The following is a 17,963-nucleotide window of genomic DNA, read 5'->3' as shown; positions in this document are numbered from 1 at the left end:
ATATATATATATATATATATATATTTGCATCTCATGTACACCAATCAAGGATTTACTTAACATTATTCCTACAATAATTTGTTCAAACCACAAGTACAATGGTCAATACTTATATTTAGATGAAAATTTTGTGGGTTAACTGTGTTTTATATGTTATATAAAATATGAAAATTTTCACTTATATATTATATATTACATTATATTATATACATTCTATATATATATATATATATGTATGTATATACTCACAATTTGTTGCTTTTGCCCATAATTGTTCTCATTACAAGAATTTTAGTATATATGTATAACATTGTGTGAAGTACAAAATCTGGGAAAAGAAATGAAGATACTATATAAAGAGATATACTAGACACTGTATAGGTACATTATGGTATGGATCTTAAATGTTCCCCCAAAGTTCTTGGAACATGCACCAGTGTTCAAAAGTGGGACCTTTGGGAGATGACTGGATCATGAGAGCTCTGACTACATCAACAGACTGATCCACTGATGGATTTATAATTTAACAGTCTATTGGGGATGGTGGAAATTTTAGGAGGTGGGGCCTAGTGGGAGGAAGCAAGGGGTTAGGTTATGCTTTTGAAAGGTATATTTTGTCCCTGGGGCTACTTTTTCTCTTTCTCTTATTATAGTTCCTAGTTTCATTGAGGTGATCAGCTCTGTTCCATCTCAGGCTCTCTGACGTGATGTTCTGTTTCACTACAAGCCCAAAGAGACAGAGTCAAGTGGCCATGGATGGAAACCTTTGAAACCGTGAACCTAAATAAAATCTTTCCTCCTTTAAGTTCATTTCTGCAGGTATTTCTGCAGAGCCACAGAAAGCTAACCAACACAAGCAATATATATGGGGAATAATGATTCAGGAACTCTTGTTTCCACTCTATAACTTAAACTTCATCTCAGGGTGAAATGAGGAATGTATTTATATACTCCACATTCATTTCCAGTGAAATAATTATAATTTTTTTGTTTCCAGAGGCACATTGCTTTTGGGTTGTTTTATTGTCTCATTTTTGCTAATAAGGGTAGTCACTAGATTCTTATTTAGCACAATATTGGGCAGTCAGGAAGCTGTCCACAGTTTAAAATTAAAAAGCAAGTTATTTATAAGAAAAAATGAGGGACATGTCTTTTTAGCAGAAAACTGTCCATTGTTCTATGAGTTTGAAAGTTTGGTCTATGAGGAATAGTGGTTGACAAAGATAATTAGCTCTTAGGTTAAGATGACAACTGAGAAGAACAGGAACAGATTAAGACTGTGAAACATTGATTCAGAAAGACAGTTGGAAGTGGGCATTTGGGAGGAGGTGGTTGCAAATGGTTCTCTGAAATAACATTTGGGAGTAGGTGGTTCATGAAACAAGGAGATATCTGAAGGAACTGAACCGATAATGGAGTTACTTTGGATGGGATATCAGCAAGTTGAATGTCTTATTAATTACTTTGCTTATAAATATCCAAAGCCAGGCACATCCTTTGCTGAGATTAACCAAAATCAATCAATAAATATAGGTGCATGTGCACCTGTATATGGCTACATATAATTACTGTTTCTATGAAAACATAATTGTATGAAAATTTTTTAAGTGGACATATATAAGCAATGTATATACAAGAAATCTTTACCTATTTGTGTTATGCAGTTGCTGTTACATAGTTGCTCTAAATCCAGGTGTATGCATATAGAAGTGAATTGTGCATATATCACCATTTTCATGAATTTTTTTTCTTCACATATTCAAATATGGATTTTTAAAAGCTAAACAGTAGCTCTTTTAGTTTGAGAAAAGAAATCTATATGCTTTAACTTTTATGGGGACTAATATTTCTCTTGTGATGGACTGCAAAGTAACCAGGACAAGTGCTGATTTAATCAACTTTGGGGGGCGCTTGTTTCAAATTACTAGAGGATACAGAAAACATAGTAGGGAAAGGCATGGTGATTTTTAAGTGCCATAGTCATTGAGGCAGAAAAAACTGCCTTTTCCTCTCAGGAGATTGTTAACTAAGATAAAAGCTAGAAAATAGGACTTAGAATCATGAACATGGGCAGGTAGGATAAGTGTTCAAAGTAGGTTAGTAAATTTGCCTTTGGTCATAAAAAGCCAAGATAGGTTGGAGCCAAAAAGATGAATAAATCTGAAAAAGTCCATGGGTGAGATGAAAAATAGTCCATTTTGCTGTTATAAGAAATTTATGGAAGCCAGACATGGTGGTGCATGTCTATAATCCTATGATTCAGCAAGCTGAGACAGGAGGATAGCAAATTTGAGGTCAGCCTGGGCAACTTAGTGAGATCCCTGTCTCAAAAAAAACCCCAAAAGAGGCTGGGGATGTGGCTCAAGTGGTAGCGTGCTCGCCTGGCATGCGCAGGGCACTGGGTTCGATCCTCAGCACCACATAGAAATAAAATAAAGATGTGTCCATCGAAAACTAAAAAAAAAAAAAAAATTTGTGGAAAAGTTTAAAGTATAATGCTTAGAAGGAGCATCCTACAACTGGTAACTTATGTACTATTGGTTTTTTGTTTCTTTGTTTTGGAAAGCAATTAGGTAATTTTATAAAAAGCAAAAAAATCCCTTTACCTTTTTGATTAATTTTTTCATTTTTAATTAATTAATCCAAAAATTTTTGGATGCTGGGGATGAAATCCAGGGCCTCACACATGGTAGGCAAGTAATCTACTGATGATCTACACCTCCAGTCTTTGTTTCTTTTTTATTTTGAGATAGGATCTCACTAAGTTGTTGAGGTTGGCCTAGAACTTGTGATGCTCTGGCCTAGCCCCCATGAGGAGTTTGGATTTCAGGCATGTGGCACTATGCTTGGCTACTTTACTTTTTGCTTAAATAATCTAATTTGAGACTATATAAAGAGAAATTAATCACAAAATATGTCAGGAATACTCACAAAGCTTGAAGCAATCCAAATGTCCAATATTATTCACTCATTCATTTAACAAATTTTTTGTCAAATACCTACACCAAGCACCAGTGGTAAATGAGGAAATAAAAATCTCCCTTCACTTATGGAATTTACATTTCAGTGTGTGTGTGGGGGGGGGTTAGAAAATAAACACATAAACATGCACAGTACACACATACACACAGACACATCTGTATACATATAGATCAGATGGAGAAAAATAAAACAGGATATGGGGACAAGAAGTATGTGGGGAAATGGTTATTTTTATGGAGGGGTTCATAGAAGGCTCAGAATGGTGATCCGAGACCTGAAGGATGTGAAGAAGCACTACCCAGATTTTGAAGTTATTTGGGTAAGAGGCTGTACCCATCAGAAGGAACAGTTCTTGAGGTAGAATATGCTTGGTACGGATAGGAACAGCACTGGATTCAGTGTAACTGCAACAGAATGTGCTAGGAGAGTAGCAGATGAAGTCAAAGAGTTAGGGAGGCAACGACATCTTACAGAGGACAATATAGGCCATTATAAGAATTTGGATTTCACTCTGAGTGAGATTGGAAGTTACTGGTGTGTTTTGAGCAAAAAAGTGACATACCATGACCTTGCTTTTATTTTTTTTTAATTTTTATTTTCCAAGCCAAACTGTATCCAGCTTTATTAAAGATACTTTTCATAAACAATCATGGTATTTCAGGCAGGACATGGGCAGACGATCGTTAACAGTATACAACAACTTTCAAACTCCCTTCTTGAATGGACTACCAAAATCAGAAAGCCACTATAAAACCCAATGAAGTCTTCATTTGATGCTCTGAATAGGGAAAGTTTAGAGTGAGGGTTGACATTTCACATTTAGCATGTTGTTAACAACTTTTCACAAGCCGACCCTGACTTTCAGGAAATGAAAGGAAAATGGCAAAAGTTATTAATCTGAAGATTCACAATCTAGAAAACGAACTGCTGCTCTTCTGAGGGACACTATTCTCAATGACGTCACTGGAAAGTCCAGATTTTCCCACACACTGGTAAAACCAATCGTCGGGAATCAGGTCCCAATAGGTCTGAGTTTAGGGGAATTAAGTCTATGCCGATGGCAGAGAGGGACAGGAGGACATACAGATGAGTTTGAGTTTTTCCATACCACAAGGCATTTGTTCCAAGGTGGCTATGTGTGCCAACATCAGGGAATCCCTTCCTCTTGGGAACAAAGAGGAAGTCTCTCAAAACTAGAAGGGAAAGGTGTCTTCCCCCACAGCAATCCAGCTTTGGAGACATTCTACTAGTGACATATGCTCCTTCCCCCGCAAAACAACAATGAAGTGTTCTGTGTGCTAACAACATAGCTTAAAAAAAAAAAAGTAAAACAAAATTCTGCATTTTTATAAAACTTGATAAAAAATAGTATTTCAAACTGTACAGTCACCAGAAGTACACAGTTATCAAAAACGCACACACTTCACTTGGCATCTCCAGCACCTTCAGCTTTCTGTGCCTGGTCTGTTTTGGCATCTCCATTTTCTGCAGGGTTATTCCCATCCTTGCCAGTGTCAGTTTTTCCCCTTTTCCCTTTGGGTACCTTCTCTCCCTTCTTTGCAGGGGCCTTTTTAGGCTTGGGCTCTGGCTTTGGAGGAGCAGGTTTGGCAGACAACCTTGCAGACCTTCTCTGTGGTTCGTTTTTCACCTTGGCTTTATCTCCTTTAGCATCCCCTTCAGCCTTTCTCGTGGGCATGGTGGCGACTGCAGCGGGACGCAGGTGCTGGACACCGGGATGCAGCGGCGCGGGGCTTTGGTCGGTCCGGGGATCGTTCTCCTCTCTTCTTCTTCACACTGCTCCATGACCTTGCTTTTAAACAGTTAGGGGCAGGGCTGGGGTTGTGGCTCACATGGCAGAGTGCTTGCCTCGCACATGTGAGGCACTGGGTTCCATCTTCAGCACCACATTAAAAAAAATAAACAAAACAAAGATATTGTGTCCATGTATAACTAAAAAAATATAAAAAAAAAAACATTTAGGGGCAGGTAGGAAGAAAGCACAGAGAGAGTTGAAACTATGGAAATAATGCACACCAGAAATGATGGTGGGTTGAGTCAGCACAGTAATGACAGAGCTGATGAAAATAGTTAGATTGTGGACCTAATCTGAAGGTAGAGCCAATGGGATTTATTAATAAATTGAATGTGAAGTGTGTGAGAGAGGAATTAAGGAGGACTCCAATATTTGGTCTACAAACTGGAAGGATGAAGCTGCCATCTACTAAGATGAGGGAGATATGGGAACAGCAGGTTTGGCGGTAAAAATCAGAAGTGTGTTTTTTTCTTTCTTTTTAAAATTTATGTAATTTTTAAATTTATATATGATAACAGAATGCATTACAATTCTTATTACATATATAGAGCACAATTTTTCATATCTCTGGTTGTATACATAGTATATTCACACCAATTCGTGTCTTCATACATGTACTTTGGATAGTAATACCATCACATTCCACCATCATTAATTACCCCATGCCCCTGTGTTTTTTAATATAAAATATTTTAGATGTCTATTAGCAGCAACTTGGTGCCTCACCCATGCCCCCTGCCTGTATCACAGTGCACTGTAGATGCCCTGACCTCCAACTGACAGCACCTCTGTTTTTCAAACTAAGGCAAACATGAAAAACAAAACAAAAAGTAGGGAAGGCAGGTAAGAGAGGGAGGCATATGAAAAGAAATCCTCTGCCCTTTCTTGTGTCTGTTTTCTATTTTTTTTTTAAAGATATATTCTTACTATATTGCTTGGGCTGGTTTGGAATTCCTGGGCTAAAGTGATCTCCTGTCTCAGCTTCTCGAGTAGTTGGAACAGCAGACCTTGTGCCATGGTGCTGGCTCAGTTGCCTGCCTTTGAATGCCTTTGAGAATGTGATTATTGGTATTACTGAAATTATCTGGGTAGAAGACTGTGCCCATCAGAAAGAGCAGTTCTTGAGGTAGAATATGCTTACTATGGATAGGAGCAGCATTGGATTCAGTGTAACTGCAACAGAATGAGCTAGGAGAGTAGCAGATGAAGTCAGAGTTAGGAAGGCAACTACATCTCACAGAGGACAACCACCAGGGAGAAGTCTGAGGGGATTGAAGACCAGACAACCCAAAGCCCTGGCATTGAAAAAAACCACCTATCTCTAAGGTACCTGCTCTGTAAGGGAAACAAATTGCTTCTATTTAATCCACTGTCAACCAGGAATTCTACTTGCAGGTGAAAGCATTTCTAACTGAGTCACTGCTCAATCATAGTAGCTAACCTTACCAAGTATTTACTACAAGCTAAGTTAGTGATTACTACTCCAAGCACCTCATATGTATTTTCCCACTCCTTGCAGTAACTTTATGAGTTAGTTACTATTTTACTGTGATCTTTTTTTGGGGGAGGGGAGCAGGTCTCACGATTTTTTCAGACTCCTAGCTTCAGCCTCATGAGCAGCTGAGACTGCCAGCACACCTGGCTTGAGTTAGTTACTATTATTATCTCCATGTTAGGTATGGGAAGTGGGGCATGGAGAAGCATGAACGTAGGCAGTCTCGCTCCAGAGCCCTCACCCATAACTGTTCTGCTATGCTGCTATATTTGGTTATACAATTTGATATAAAACTACAACTATAAAACTTACTGTGGCAAATTCTGTTTCAACTACATAATATAAACATTCATGAGATATCAAAAACTTCAAATACAAAGGATAAAAGATAGTATTGTGTATGGCTATATAATTACCAAAAACCATTATCATATTCTCCTTCCAATTTTGGATTTAAATGTTTTAAGAGATACTTAAAGCAAGTTCCTTTTTCCTCTGTGGTTCTGGGGATGGAACCCAGAACCTCCTGCATGCTAGGCAAGTACTGTACCACTGAGCTGCAACCTTAGTCCCTAATGCAAGTTTTTGCTATTGTCCTATTATGCAAATAAAATAAAGGACTGTCCAAAACTATTCCTTCACCTATAAGTTCAAAACCAGAAGTGACAAGAAGTAGATGATGTCAAATGGAATCTGGGTATAGGAGGAAAGTACATGGGAATAGAATGTTGATCTCATTTGCCCTACAGCTCCTGGTAAGTTTCTCTGCTTCTTTCCCCTGGAGCCTGAGACTGGAGATTGAACCTGGGGTCTCACACGTTAGGCAAGTGTTCTACCACTGAGCTACATCTTAGGCCCCAGCTCCTACTAACAGCAAAAATTCTCTGAATAATTGCTAATATTCACAATCTATATTTCTATCCAACCCATTCTCTCTTAAACCAATCAAACTTTCAACTCAATCACACCAACAACTGCTCTTGTCATCCCCATTGATGTTTACATTACTAAATCCAATGTAAATTCTTAGTTCTCATCTTACCGGCTTATCAGTAGCACATGGCATAAATAGTCCTCAGTCCCTGTTGCTGGTTCTTATTTATCTTACCATTCTCTAAATATTGGATGTTTCAGTGCTTGGACACCTTTATCAGAAGAGATAGGGTATGTTCAGTGTGGTATGGTTGTGGACTTCTTTATCTACATCTTTGGTGTTCTCAATCTTTCCCAAAGGTTTGCCTGCTGTGGCAGATGAAACGCAGCCTCAAATCCTTGGACATACTTCCCATTGAGAAGTGGGAATCTATGCTTTCTCTGTGATAGCTCTAACAGCAGGAAAAAACAAAAACAAAAAAACTAAATCTGTTTCTGGGGTTGGGGATGTAGTTTAGTGGTAGAGTCCTTGTAAAAAGAAAGGATACCAGAGTGTGCTTTCTCTGTCTCTTTACGCACAGAGAAAAAGTCATGGGAGGGCATAATGGAAGGCAGCCATTCTAGGCCAAGAAATGAGGCCTCATCAGAAACCCAAATTTCCTAGCACTTTGATGGTGGACTTCCAGCCTCTAGAACTGTGAGAAATACATTCCATTGTTTAAGCCATCCAGTCTGTGGTATTTTTTTATGGTAGCCCTTGCAGAATAACGCAGTAACGTTAATTAGTAGCTGGTCATCCTTCCTGTTTTCTTTTTAAGGAAACTAAGCATATATTTCCTTCTTGTCTTACACTAAGGTAGCACACAACAATATAACTTATAAATCACTCTATCAGTCTTTAAAGATCTTCTTCTTTCTTTTTCACAACTGCTTTTCCCAATTATGTATATATACCATAGTTTATTCAACTGTGTTTTCAGTATTTTGCTTCTATAAATAATGCCTCAATGAATAACCTGTGTATGTGTTGTTAAATGTTTGTGGAGGTATCTATTTATGGTTAATCTGTTGACCAGTTTTGGATCATAAATATCCCCCCAAAGCCCATGTGTTAAAGGGTTGGTTAATATGGTGCTATTAGGAGGTGGCGAAACATTTAAGAGGTGGTGCCTAGTGGGAGGTTTTTAGGTTACTCAGGGCATGCCCCCAAAGGGGATTGTGGGGCTCCAGATCCTTCCCCTTTCTTTTTTGCTTCCTGGCCATGAGGTGTTCCCACCTTTTCCATCTGGCATCCCCACCAGAGGCCTATAAACGTGAGTGTACCCAGAGACTGGAACCTCTAAAACCTGAGCCAAAATAAACCTTCTATGTTTATAAGTTAATATCTCAGATATTTTATTATATTGACAGAAAGCTAACTAACACATCCTAGAAATGAGAGAGCACTGAGTCCAAGGGCACTCATACATATGTAGTTTTGTTAGATGATGCCTAATAAGTCTTCAGAATAAGACTTATTATTGTACTGTTTTATATTTTCACCAGCAAAGTGTGAGATTGCCTGTTTCTTGTATTTCTAATACTATGTTATAAAGGTTTTGAATTTTTAAAAAATACCTTTATTTATTTATTTTTATGTGGTGCTGAGGATTGAACCCAGGGCCTCACATGTGCTAGGTGAGTGTTCTACCGCTGAGCCGCAACCCCAGCCCAAGGTTATGAATTTTTCCCAATCTGATATTTCAGTGTAATTTTCAATTTGCATTTCATTTATCTGAAGTTGAGTATCTCATCATAGGTTTATGGCTCATTTATATATTTTTCTTCAGGTATCATTTTAAAATTACATTTTCTAAATAGCATGTAGCATTGGCACCTAGCACGGTGTGCATGCCTGTAATCCCAGTGGCTTGTTCAAAGCCAGCTTCAGCAATTTAGCGAGGCCCTAAGCAAGTCACTGAGACTCTATCTCTAAATAAAATACAAAATAGGGCTGGGGATGTAGCCCAGTGGTTGAATGCCCCTGAGTTCAATCCCTGGTACCCACTCCCATAACAAAAAAGTAGTATTGGCTTGCTTTTTGTGTATTTCTTTTGTATCTAGATGCTTTACTAAATTCTTTAATGTTTAGATTCTCCCATATAGAAAACCTTAAAGGTAACAATCATATCATTTGTGAATTAGTAATTTCTTTTTTTCATTCCTTCTTTCCTTCCTCCCTCCGTCCATTTCTCTGCCCCGTCTCCTGCCTCCTCTTTCTCTCTTTTCAGTGCTGCAAATTAAATGCAGGGCTTCACACATGCTAGGCAATTGCCTTACCCCTGAACTACCTGTCCAGTACCAGGGCTTGAACCCACGGGTGCTTAACTGTCAAGCCATATCTCCCAAGTTGCTCAGAGGCTTGCAAAGTTGCTGAGACTGGGTTTGAATTTGTGATCCTCCTGCCTCAGCCTCTCAAGTCGCTGGGATTACAAGCGTGGCCCAGCCCAGCCCCGATTTTAAAAGGAGTACATTTAAAATTTTTTATTGCTGTTATAGGATTTTTTAAAAATTTGGTACTGGGGATTGAACTCAGGGGCACTCAACTATTAAGCCACATCCCCAACCTTATTTTATATTTTATTTAGAGATAGTCTCAGTGACTTGCTTAGTGCCTTGCTTTTTGCTAAGGCTGACTTTGAACTTGCAATTCTCCTGCCTCAGTCTCCCAAGCCGCTTGTATTTTATTTAGAGACAGGGTCTCACTGAGATGCTTAGTGCCTTGCCCTTACTGAGGTTGGCTTTGAACTTGTGATCCCAGCCTCCTGAACTGCTGGGATTGAAGGAGTGTGCCACCATGTCCAGGAGGATTTCTGTTAATAGTTTTTTTTTTTTTTTTTTAAGGAAAATTTCCTTTTTGGTAAGTTTTTATGATAAACTGGCATTGAATTTTTTTTTTTTAAAGAGAGAGAGATGAGAGAGAATTTTTAAAATATTTATTTATTTTAGTTTTCGGCGGACACAACATCTTTGTTTGTATGTGGTGCTGAGGTTCGAACCCGGGCCGCAGGCACACCAGGCCAGCGCGCTACCGCTTCAGCCACATCCCCAGCCCCTGGCATTGAATTTCATCAAATATTTTATCTACTGATATGATTGAATTTTTAAAATGTTATGGTGAATTGCACTAACTTTTTTTTTTTTTAATATTTATTTTTTAGTTTTTGGCGGACACAACATCTTTGTTTGTATGTGGTGCTGAGGATCGAACCTGGGCCGCACGCATGCCAGGCGAGCGCACTACCGCTTGAGCCACATCCCCAGCCCATGAATTGCACTAACTGATTTTCAAATATTGTCAATTTGTAAACCTGGGTAAACTCCACTTGGCTATAATACACTACCCTTTTAAGTATGCTGTTGAATTTGCTTTGCAATTTATATTTTTGCATCTTTCTTTGTAAGTATAATTGTTCTACAATTTAATGTTCTTTTACTATCCTTGTCTGGCTTTGGTATCAATATTTTATATACTTAACTGAATGAGCTAGAGTAGAACCATTCTTTCACATCTTTTTTGTTTTGAAATACTCCTGCCTTAGCCTCTTTAGCTGCTGGGGTTATAAGTGTGTACCACCTTGCCTGGCTTCCTTGAATATTCTGTATAACTAATTTATCAAATAATCTAATCCTTTTAAAAAAAATATGAGAATTTATTTTACCAGATTGGACTCAAACTCTGAATCTTCCTCCCTTAGCCTCCCAAGTAGCTGGAACTACAAATGTATGCTACCAAACCCAGTATAATTTTTTAAGAAATTCAATAGCATTTACTATTATTTAAATTTGTTCTAGAACATTCAGAATTTCTATTTCTTCTTAAATAACAAACATTGTGTATTTGGATTTACCTGCATGTTCACCAATTTTTTTGATCACCATCTTCCTGTGTTTCACATCTTTTTGTAGGGTTATTTTTCTTCTGAAGTATAATTTAGATTCTTCTTTGATGAAGATAAATTGCTAGTAAAACTGTTTTTATATACCTGAAAGTATCTTTATTTTTCCCTTCATCTTATAAAATGTTTCATTGGGTACACAATTCTAAGATAACAGTTTCTTTTCTTTCAGCACCTCAAGATTTTTTTCCACCTTCTGTAACTTCTTGTTTGTTTATACATTCTGCTGTTATTCTAATTGATGTTCCTTTGTCAGGAGGCTGAACTTTATTTGATCGATGTTATGGGTTGAATTATGTCCTTCAAAAAAAATATGTTGAGATTGTGACCCACAGTACCTCAGAAGTTGACCTTATTTTGAAATAGAGATGGTACTTACCTGATGATGGTTTGACTTATGAATTTTTGACTGAAGATAGTGCAAAAATGACATGGATTTTGCATACTTTGAATTTTGAAATTTGATCTTTCATCTGGGCTAGTAATATGAGGTATGAATACTCTGGTGACACTGAGCAGCAATAGCAAGCTACAGCTGTGTCAGCCATGCAATCATGAGCGGAAATAATTGATAACACAATGTACTGTTGCTATGATGGTTGGTGGACTAGGTGTATTAAATGCATTATGGATTCAAAATATTTTCAATTTATGATGGGTTTACAGGGTTGCTAACCACATCATAAATGAGGAGCATCTATAGTGTCATTGCAGACATAATTAGTTAAGATGAGAAGACACTGGAGGAGAGTGGGTTCTTAATACCAAATAACTTGTGTGGCTTATAAGAACTGGAAAGCCAAGCATAGTGGCATGTGCCTATAGTCACCTGGAAGGCTGAAACAGGAGAATCACTTGAATAAAGGAGTTAGAGGACAGCTTGGGCAATATAGAGAAATCCATCTCAAAACAAACCAACCATAAACAAAACAAGTAAAAACAGGAGAAAAGACATAGGGAGAGTTCCATGTGATGATGGAGGCAGAGACTGAAGTGCTGCAACTTTGCAATTCTTTGTAAAGAATTCCAGCAAATCACCAGAAGCCAGGAAGAGGCAAGAAAGGAATGTCCTTACAGGTTTCAAAGGGGGCATTATCCTGCTGACACCTTGATTCTGAACTTGTAGCCTCCAGAACTTTTTTTTTTTTTTTGCCGCTAGAGATCAAATCCAGGACCTTATATATGTGCATGCTAAGCACATGTGTAGTGGTGTAGTTCCACCACTGAGCTACACTCCCTGTGAGACAAAAATTTCAATTGTCCAAACCATTCTGTTTGTGGCATTTTGTTATAGGCAGTCCTAGGAAACTAATACAACTGATTTTAAGATGTGGTCTTTGTCTTCTATGATCTAAATTTTACTACAATATTTCTAGTTAGGACATTTTTTCATTTATCCTGATTAGTATTCTTAGGGATTCCTGATTTATAGATTAATGTCTTTTATCAGTTTGGAAAGAACTCGTGATCACTTTGAAAATAAACTGACCTCATTCTTGGATTTCTAAATAGATTTAAACTAGGAAACTGCTTTTTAATCTGTCATATTTTATCTCCATTTTTTATGTGCTGCATTATACATACTTTCTTTTGTTGGATCTTCCATTTCACTTGTTCTTCAGATGTATTGAATGTATCAATGAAGTTTTGAAATTTCAGTGAATTTTTTTTTTTTTTTAAGTTGTGGCACAGGTTTCCTCTCAATAGTCATTTTCTACATACTTCAGTAATAGACCTTGCCCTACCACCCCCTATGGAAGATTGAACCCAGTGGTGCTCTACTACTGAGCTAGATCCCCAACCCTTTATATTTTACATTTTTGAGCCAGGTGGTGGTATACACATGTAATACCAGCACTTTGAGAGGCTGAGACACATGCGGGAGGTCATCCTGGGCAACTTAGACTCTGGGGACGTAACTCAGCAGTTGAGTCAATACCATTAATTTTTGTTGTTTTTTGGGGAGGGGTGGTACTGGGGATTGAACTCAGGGGCACTGAACCACATCTCAGTCCTATTTTGTATTTTATTTAGAGACAGGGTCTCAGTGAGTTGCTTAGCACCTCCCTGTTGCTGAGGCTGGTTTTGAACTTGCCTTAGCTTCCAGAGACCCAGGGATTACAGGTGTGAGCCACCTGTTTTTTTTTTTTTTTTTTGTATTTTGAGCTGGCCTTAAATTTACCTCCTGTCTTAGCCTCTTAAGTAACTAGGATCAAAGGTGTGTGCTATGGCACCTGGCTAGTAACAGATATTCTTTTTTTTTTTAAATATATTTTTTTAGTTGTTGATAGACCTTTATTTAATTTATTTATTTATATGTGGTGCTGAGAATTGAACCCAGTGCTTCACACATGCTAGGAAGTGTTCTACTGCTGAGCCCCACCCCAGTCCCAGATATTCTTTTGTTAAAAATATATATCTTTCGTTTTAATCTAAGGGTGCTTAACCACTAAACCGTATCTCCAGCCCTTTTTATTTTTTATTTTGAGACAGGGTCTTGCTAGGTTTCTTAGAGTCTGGCTAAATTGCTGAGGCTGGCCTCAAGCCTGCCATCCTCCTGCCTCAGCCTCCCTAGCTGCTGGGATTACAGGTGTGCGCCACCACGCCTGGATTTTTATATACCTTGATTCAAATTTATTCCATTATTAAACATTTGCATTAGTATTCTGTATTTAATTCAAAACATTAACAGAATAAACCATATGTCAATTTGAAAAAGGGGAATGTAAAATATTTTTATAGTGTTTTCTTAATGATTTAAAGAAAACCTAAACTAGAAATATAAGGGAGGGCTGGGGATGTGGCTCAAGCGGTAACACGCTCGCCTGGCATGCGTGCTGCCCGGGTTCGATCCTCAGCACCATATACAAACAAAGATGTTGTGTCCGCCGAAAACTAAAACATAAATATTAAAAAAATTTTCTCTCTCTCTTAAAAAAAAGAAATATAAGGGGATTATTAATATTATTATTTTTATTAGAGCTTTATAGTTATGCATAGTAATTGGGTTCATCCTGACAAATTCATACATGTATGGAATTCAATTCCAGTCCGCGATTATCCCCTTTTCCCTCCTGTCCTCCTTCCCATCTCCCATTCTCCTTCTTCTACTTTACTAGACTTCCTTTCACTCATCCATACATTTAAGTGATGGGTTCTTTTTAATTATGCATAAAGGTGAAATTTCCTGTGGTATATCATACATACACATGATTTTTAAATAATTCATTCTGCATTGCCTCCCCTTATCCACCCTTCCACTCCACCTCTCAATCTCTCTTCTAAATTACTGATCTTCCCTTTATCTTCATGTTGTACTATCCTTCCCTCCTTCTTTCCTTTATTTTACTCTAGCTTCCACATGAGAGAAAACATTTAACCTTTGAGTTTCTGAGTTTGGTTTATTTCACTTGGCATGATATTCTCCATTTCCATCCATTTACTGGCAAACATCATAATTTCATTCTCTTTTATGACTGAGTAGAACTCCATTGTTGATTCCATAATTTAGCTATTGTTAATTATGCTGCTATAAACATTGAAGTGGCCGTATCACTACTGATGCCAACTTTAGATCTTCTGGGAAAATACAAGGAGTGGGACAGCTGGATCACATGGTAGGTAGTTCCATTCCTAGTTTTTTGAGGAATCACCATACTGCATTCCAGAGTGGTTTTATAAGTCTGTAGTCCTACCAATAATGTTTAAGTGTTTCTTTTCCCCACCAACCTCACCAAAGTTTATAATTGTTTGTATTTTGGATCAATATCATTCTGACTGGAGTAAGTTGAAATCTTAGTGTAGTTTTGATTTGCATCTCTCTGACTGCTAGAGATGTTGGAAGATTTTTTCATGTATTTGTTGGCCATTTGTGATTCTTCTTTTGAGAAGTTTGTTGAGTTCTTTTGCTCTCTTATTGATTGGGTTATCTTTTGAGTTCTTTATATATTCTGAATATTAATCCCCTAATAAAGGAGTAGATAGCTGGTCATGATTTTCTCCATCTATAGGCTCCCTCTTCATGTTCATTTCCTTTGCTGGGTAGCTTTTAATTTGATGGTATCCCATTTCTTGATCCTTGGTTTTTAGTAATATTCTTTTTTTTTTTTTTTGGTGCCAGGAGTTGAAGCCCATGAGCGCTTAACCACTGAGCCACATCCCCAGCCTGTTTTATATTTTGTTTAGAGAAAGGGTCTTTCTGGGTTGCTCAGGCCCTCACTAAATTGCTGAGGCTGGCTTTGAGTTCATGATCCTCCTTCCCCAGCCTCCCAAACTGCTGGGATTACAGGCATGTGCCACTACGCCAGTAGTAATAGATATTCTTAATTTTAACTTGGGTACATGACAATCCAGAATGGAGGCTGTATTTCTTATCTGCCTTCAGACAAAGAATGACAATGTACTAAATTTTCTTTTTTTGTATACACTAAGATTTTACCCTGAGATACATGGATTAGTGAAGTGCACAATTTTTGTTGAGTTTTCTTAAAGGTAAGGCCAAGTCATTTTTCTTCCCCTTTTTCTTCTCTCCCTCTACTCTGTGGAATGAGTGGGCAGAGTATACTTCCTTATACCACTATGTTGGACCTAACTATATGACTTGCTTTGTTAATGTGAGCACACAGAACTTCTATTCACATCAGTTTCTGTAGTTTAGTAGTTCTGTAGTGTGCTTATCTTTCATCATCAGGAAAATACCACTCCTTTACTCTGGTCCTTGAATGAGAGACATGTGGAAGTGACTTGAATTTGACTTGTATTTAGAGTGCTGCCAGGGCAGTCAACTCTTGCCCCTGCCACTCCCAACAGTTACAAATTCCCAATCTAGTGAGGAAAAAAATTGTTGTTTATAGGCCACTAAGACTTTAAGGGCAATGCCCTCATTTTCTTGCAAGCCAGCAATGAATGAAAAGCTAGGGGTTCTTTTTCATAAATCATGAGGGATTTAGTTTCTACTGTATATTTATTATAAATAATGCTGCTGTAATATTCACATACAAACTTTTGTGTGGACATGTTTTCCATTTTCTTGGCTATATACTTAGAAGTGGAATTGATGGGTCATAGGGAAACTTTAACTTTTCAAAGGACTGGCAGATTATTTTACAAAATGGCTACATCATTTTACATTGCCTGTAGCAATATATGAGGGCTCCAATTCTTCACACTCTAACCAACATTTCTTTTTAATTTTAGCCTTCTTAATGGGTTTAATATGGTATCTTGTTTCAGTTTTGATTTGCATTTTCCTAATGACTATGTTGAGGAACTTTTCACATCCTTATTAACAATTTGAATATATTTGGAGAAATATCTCTCTCTCTCTTATCATACTGGGGCTTGAAACCAGGAGCACTCTACCACTGAGGTATATCCCCAGTCCTTTTTATTTTATTTTGAGACAGGGTCTCTATACACATTGCCTAGGTTGGCCTTGAACTTGTAACCTTCTTGCCTCTGGCTCCAGAATCACCAGGATTAAAGGCAAGTGCCACTGTATCCAGTATTCCTTATTTTTAAAATGGATTAGTCTTTTTATTTTTTATTTTTTTTTTCTGGTACTGGGGATTGAACTCAGGGGTACTCAACTACTTTGCCACATCCCCAGCCCTATTTTGTATTTTATTTTAAGAACGAGTCTCACTGAGTTGCTTAGCACCTTGCTTTTGCTGAGGCTGGCTTTGAATTCATGATCCTCCTGTCTCAGCCTCCCAAACTGCTGGGATTACAGGTGTCTGCCTCCAGGCCTGGGTATCTTTTTATAGTTTAATTTTGATTTGTACTTTGTAGGTAGAATAGCAGATACATACTTGCAAAACTTTTCCCCATTCTGTGTTGTCTTTTAACTTTCTTCCCGGTATTTATATTGGTCTGTTTGGGGCTGTCACATCAAAATACCAGATTGGGTATGACTTCATCGGAGAGTAAAATTTCAACATGAGTTTTGAGGGAAACCAATTCAATCCATAATGCTATGCTTCCATATCCTCAAAATTCATGTCTTTCTCACATGAAAATTTTATTTACCCTATATCAACCGCCTCAAAAGTTGAGCATTTCAGTTGCTGAACTGTAAGTCCAAAGTCTTATTTACATACAGATGAAGTTGGATGTGTGGCAGCACATGCCTGTATTTCAGCACTTAGGAATCTGAAGCAGGAGGATCCCTGGTTCTCAGGAGTTCCAGACCAGCCTGGGCAACATAAGGATCCCATCTTAAAAAAAACAAAGCAAAACAAAGCAGAAAAATACAGATGATGCATCCTTAATCTGGAAATCTGAAAGGCTTCAAAATCCAAAAATTTTCGAATGCTGACATGATACTGCAAGTGGAAAATCCCAAGAAACTCCGTTTTTACATTTATTAAAATATTATATAAAATTACCTTCAGGATGTGTATCATGTGTATATGAAACATAAATGAACTTCATTTAGACTTGGGTCCCCTCCCTAAAATAGCTCATTATATAAATGCAAGTATTCAAAAAAACAAATCCCAATCTGAAACACTTATAGTTGTGGCATTTCAGATAAAGAATACTCAGTATGTATTAGCTAAATCAGGTATGGGTGCGCCCAAATGCTGCAGACCCTCCTTGAGTCATCCTGAGGCAAAATTCTTTTCCAGCTGTGAATCAGACAAGTTAATAAGTGTTTCCAGAATACAATGGTGGGGCACCCATAGGTCAGCTAGTGCCATTACCAAAGATAAACTGGAAAAAAGAAAGGGGGACAGATCCAAGCAAGTCCAAACTTCTGGTAAGGGAAATTTGGTTAGACTTTGAGGCTGAGATGAGAAAGTTCTTGAAAGTGGTTAAAGAATAGAGGAAAAAAAAAAGCTTTTTTTTTTTTTTTTTTTTT

The 17,963-nt window shown here is 37.7% G+C and overlaps 2 protein-coding genes across 21 annotated transcripts in view; one reads left to right on the top strand and one right to left on the bottom strand.

Annotated features, from left to right (window-relative positions):
- Erc1 (ELKS/RAB6-interacting/CAST family member 1) overlaps positions 1-17,963 on the top strand; it is a 1,605,700-nt gene that overhangs the window by 1,028,720 nt on the left and 559,017 nt on the right. The window lies entirely within an intron of this gene.
- Positions 4,279-4,889, bottom strand: LOC125611864 (non-histone chromosomal protein HMG-17-like). The gene has a single exon (XM_048787553.1). The coding sequence runs from the start codon at positions 4,676-4,678 to the stop codon at positions 4,406-4,408; it is 273 nt and encodes a 90-aa protein (XP_048643510.1). The 5' UTR covers positions 4,679-4,889; the 3' UTR covers positions 4,279-4,405.

This window comes from Marmota marmota, unplaced genomic scaffold (assembly GCF_001458135.2).
Source record: "Marmota marmota marmota unplaced genomic scaffold, marMar, whole genome shotgun sequence".
NCBI classification, from domain to species: Eukaryota; Metazoa; Chordata; class Mammalia; order Rodentia; family Sciuridae; genus Marmota; species Marmota marmota.
The sequence above is the reverse complement of the archived record's forward strand: the minus strand, read 5'-3'. Positions and strand labels throughout refer to the sequence as shown.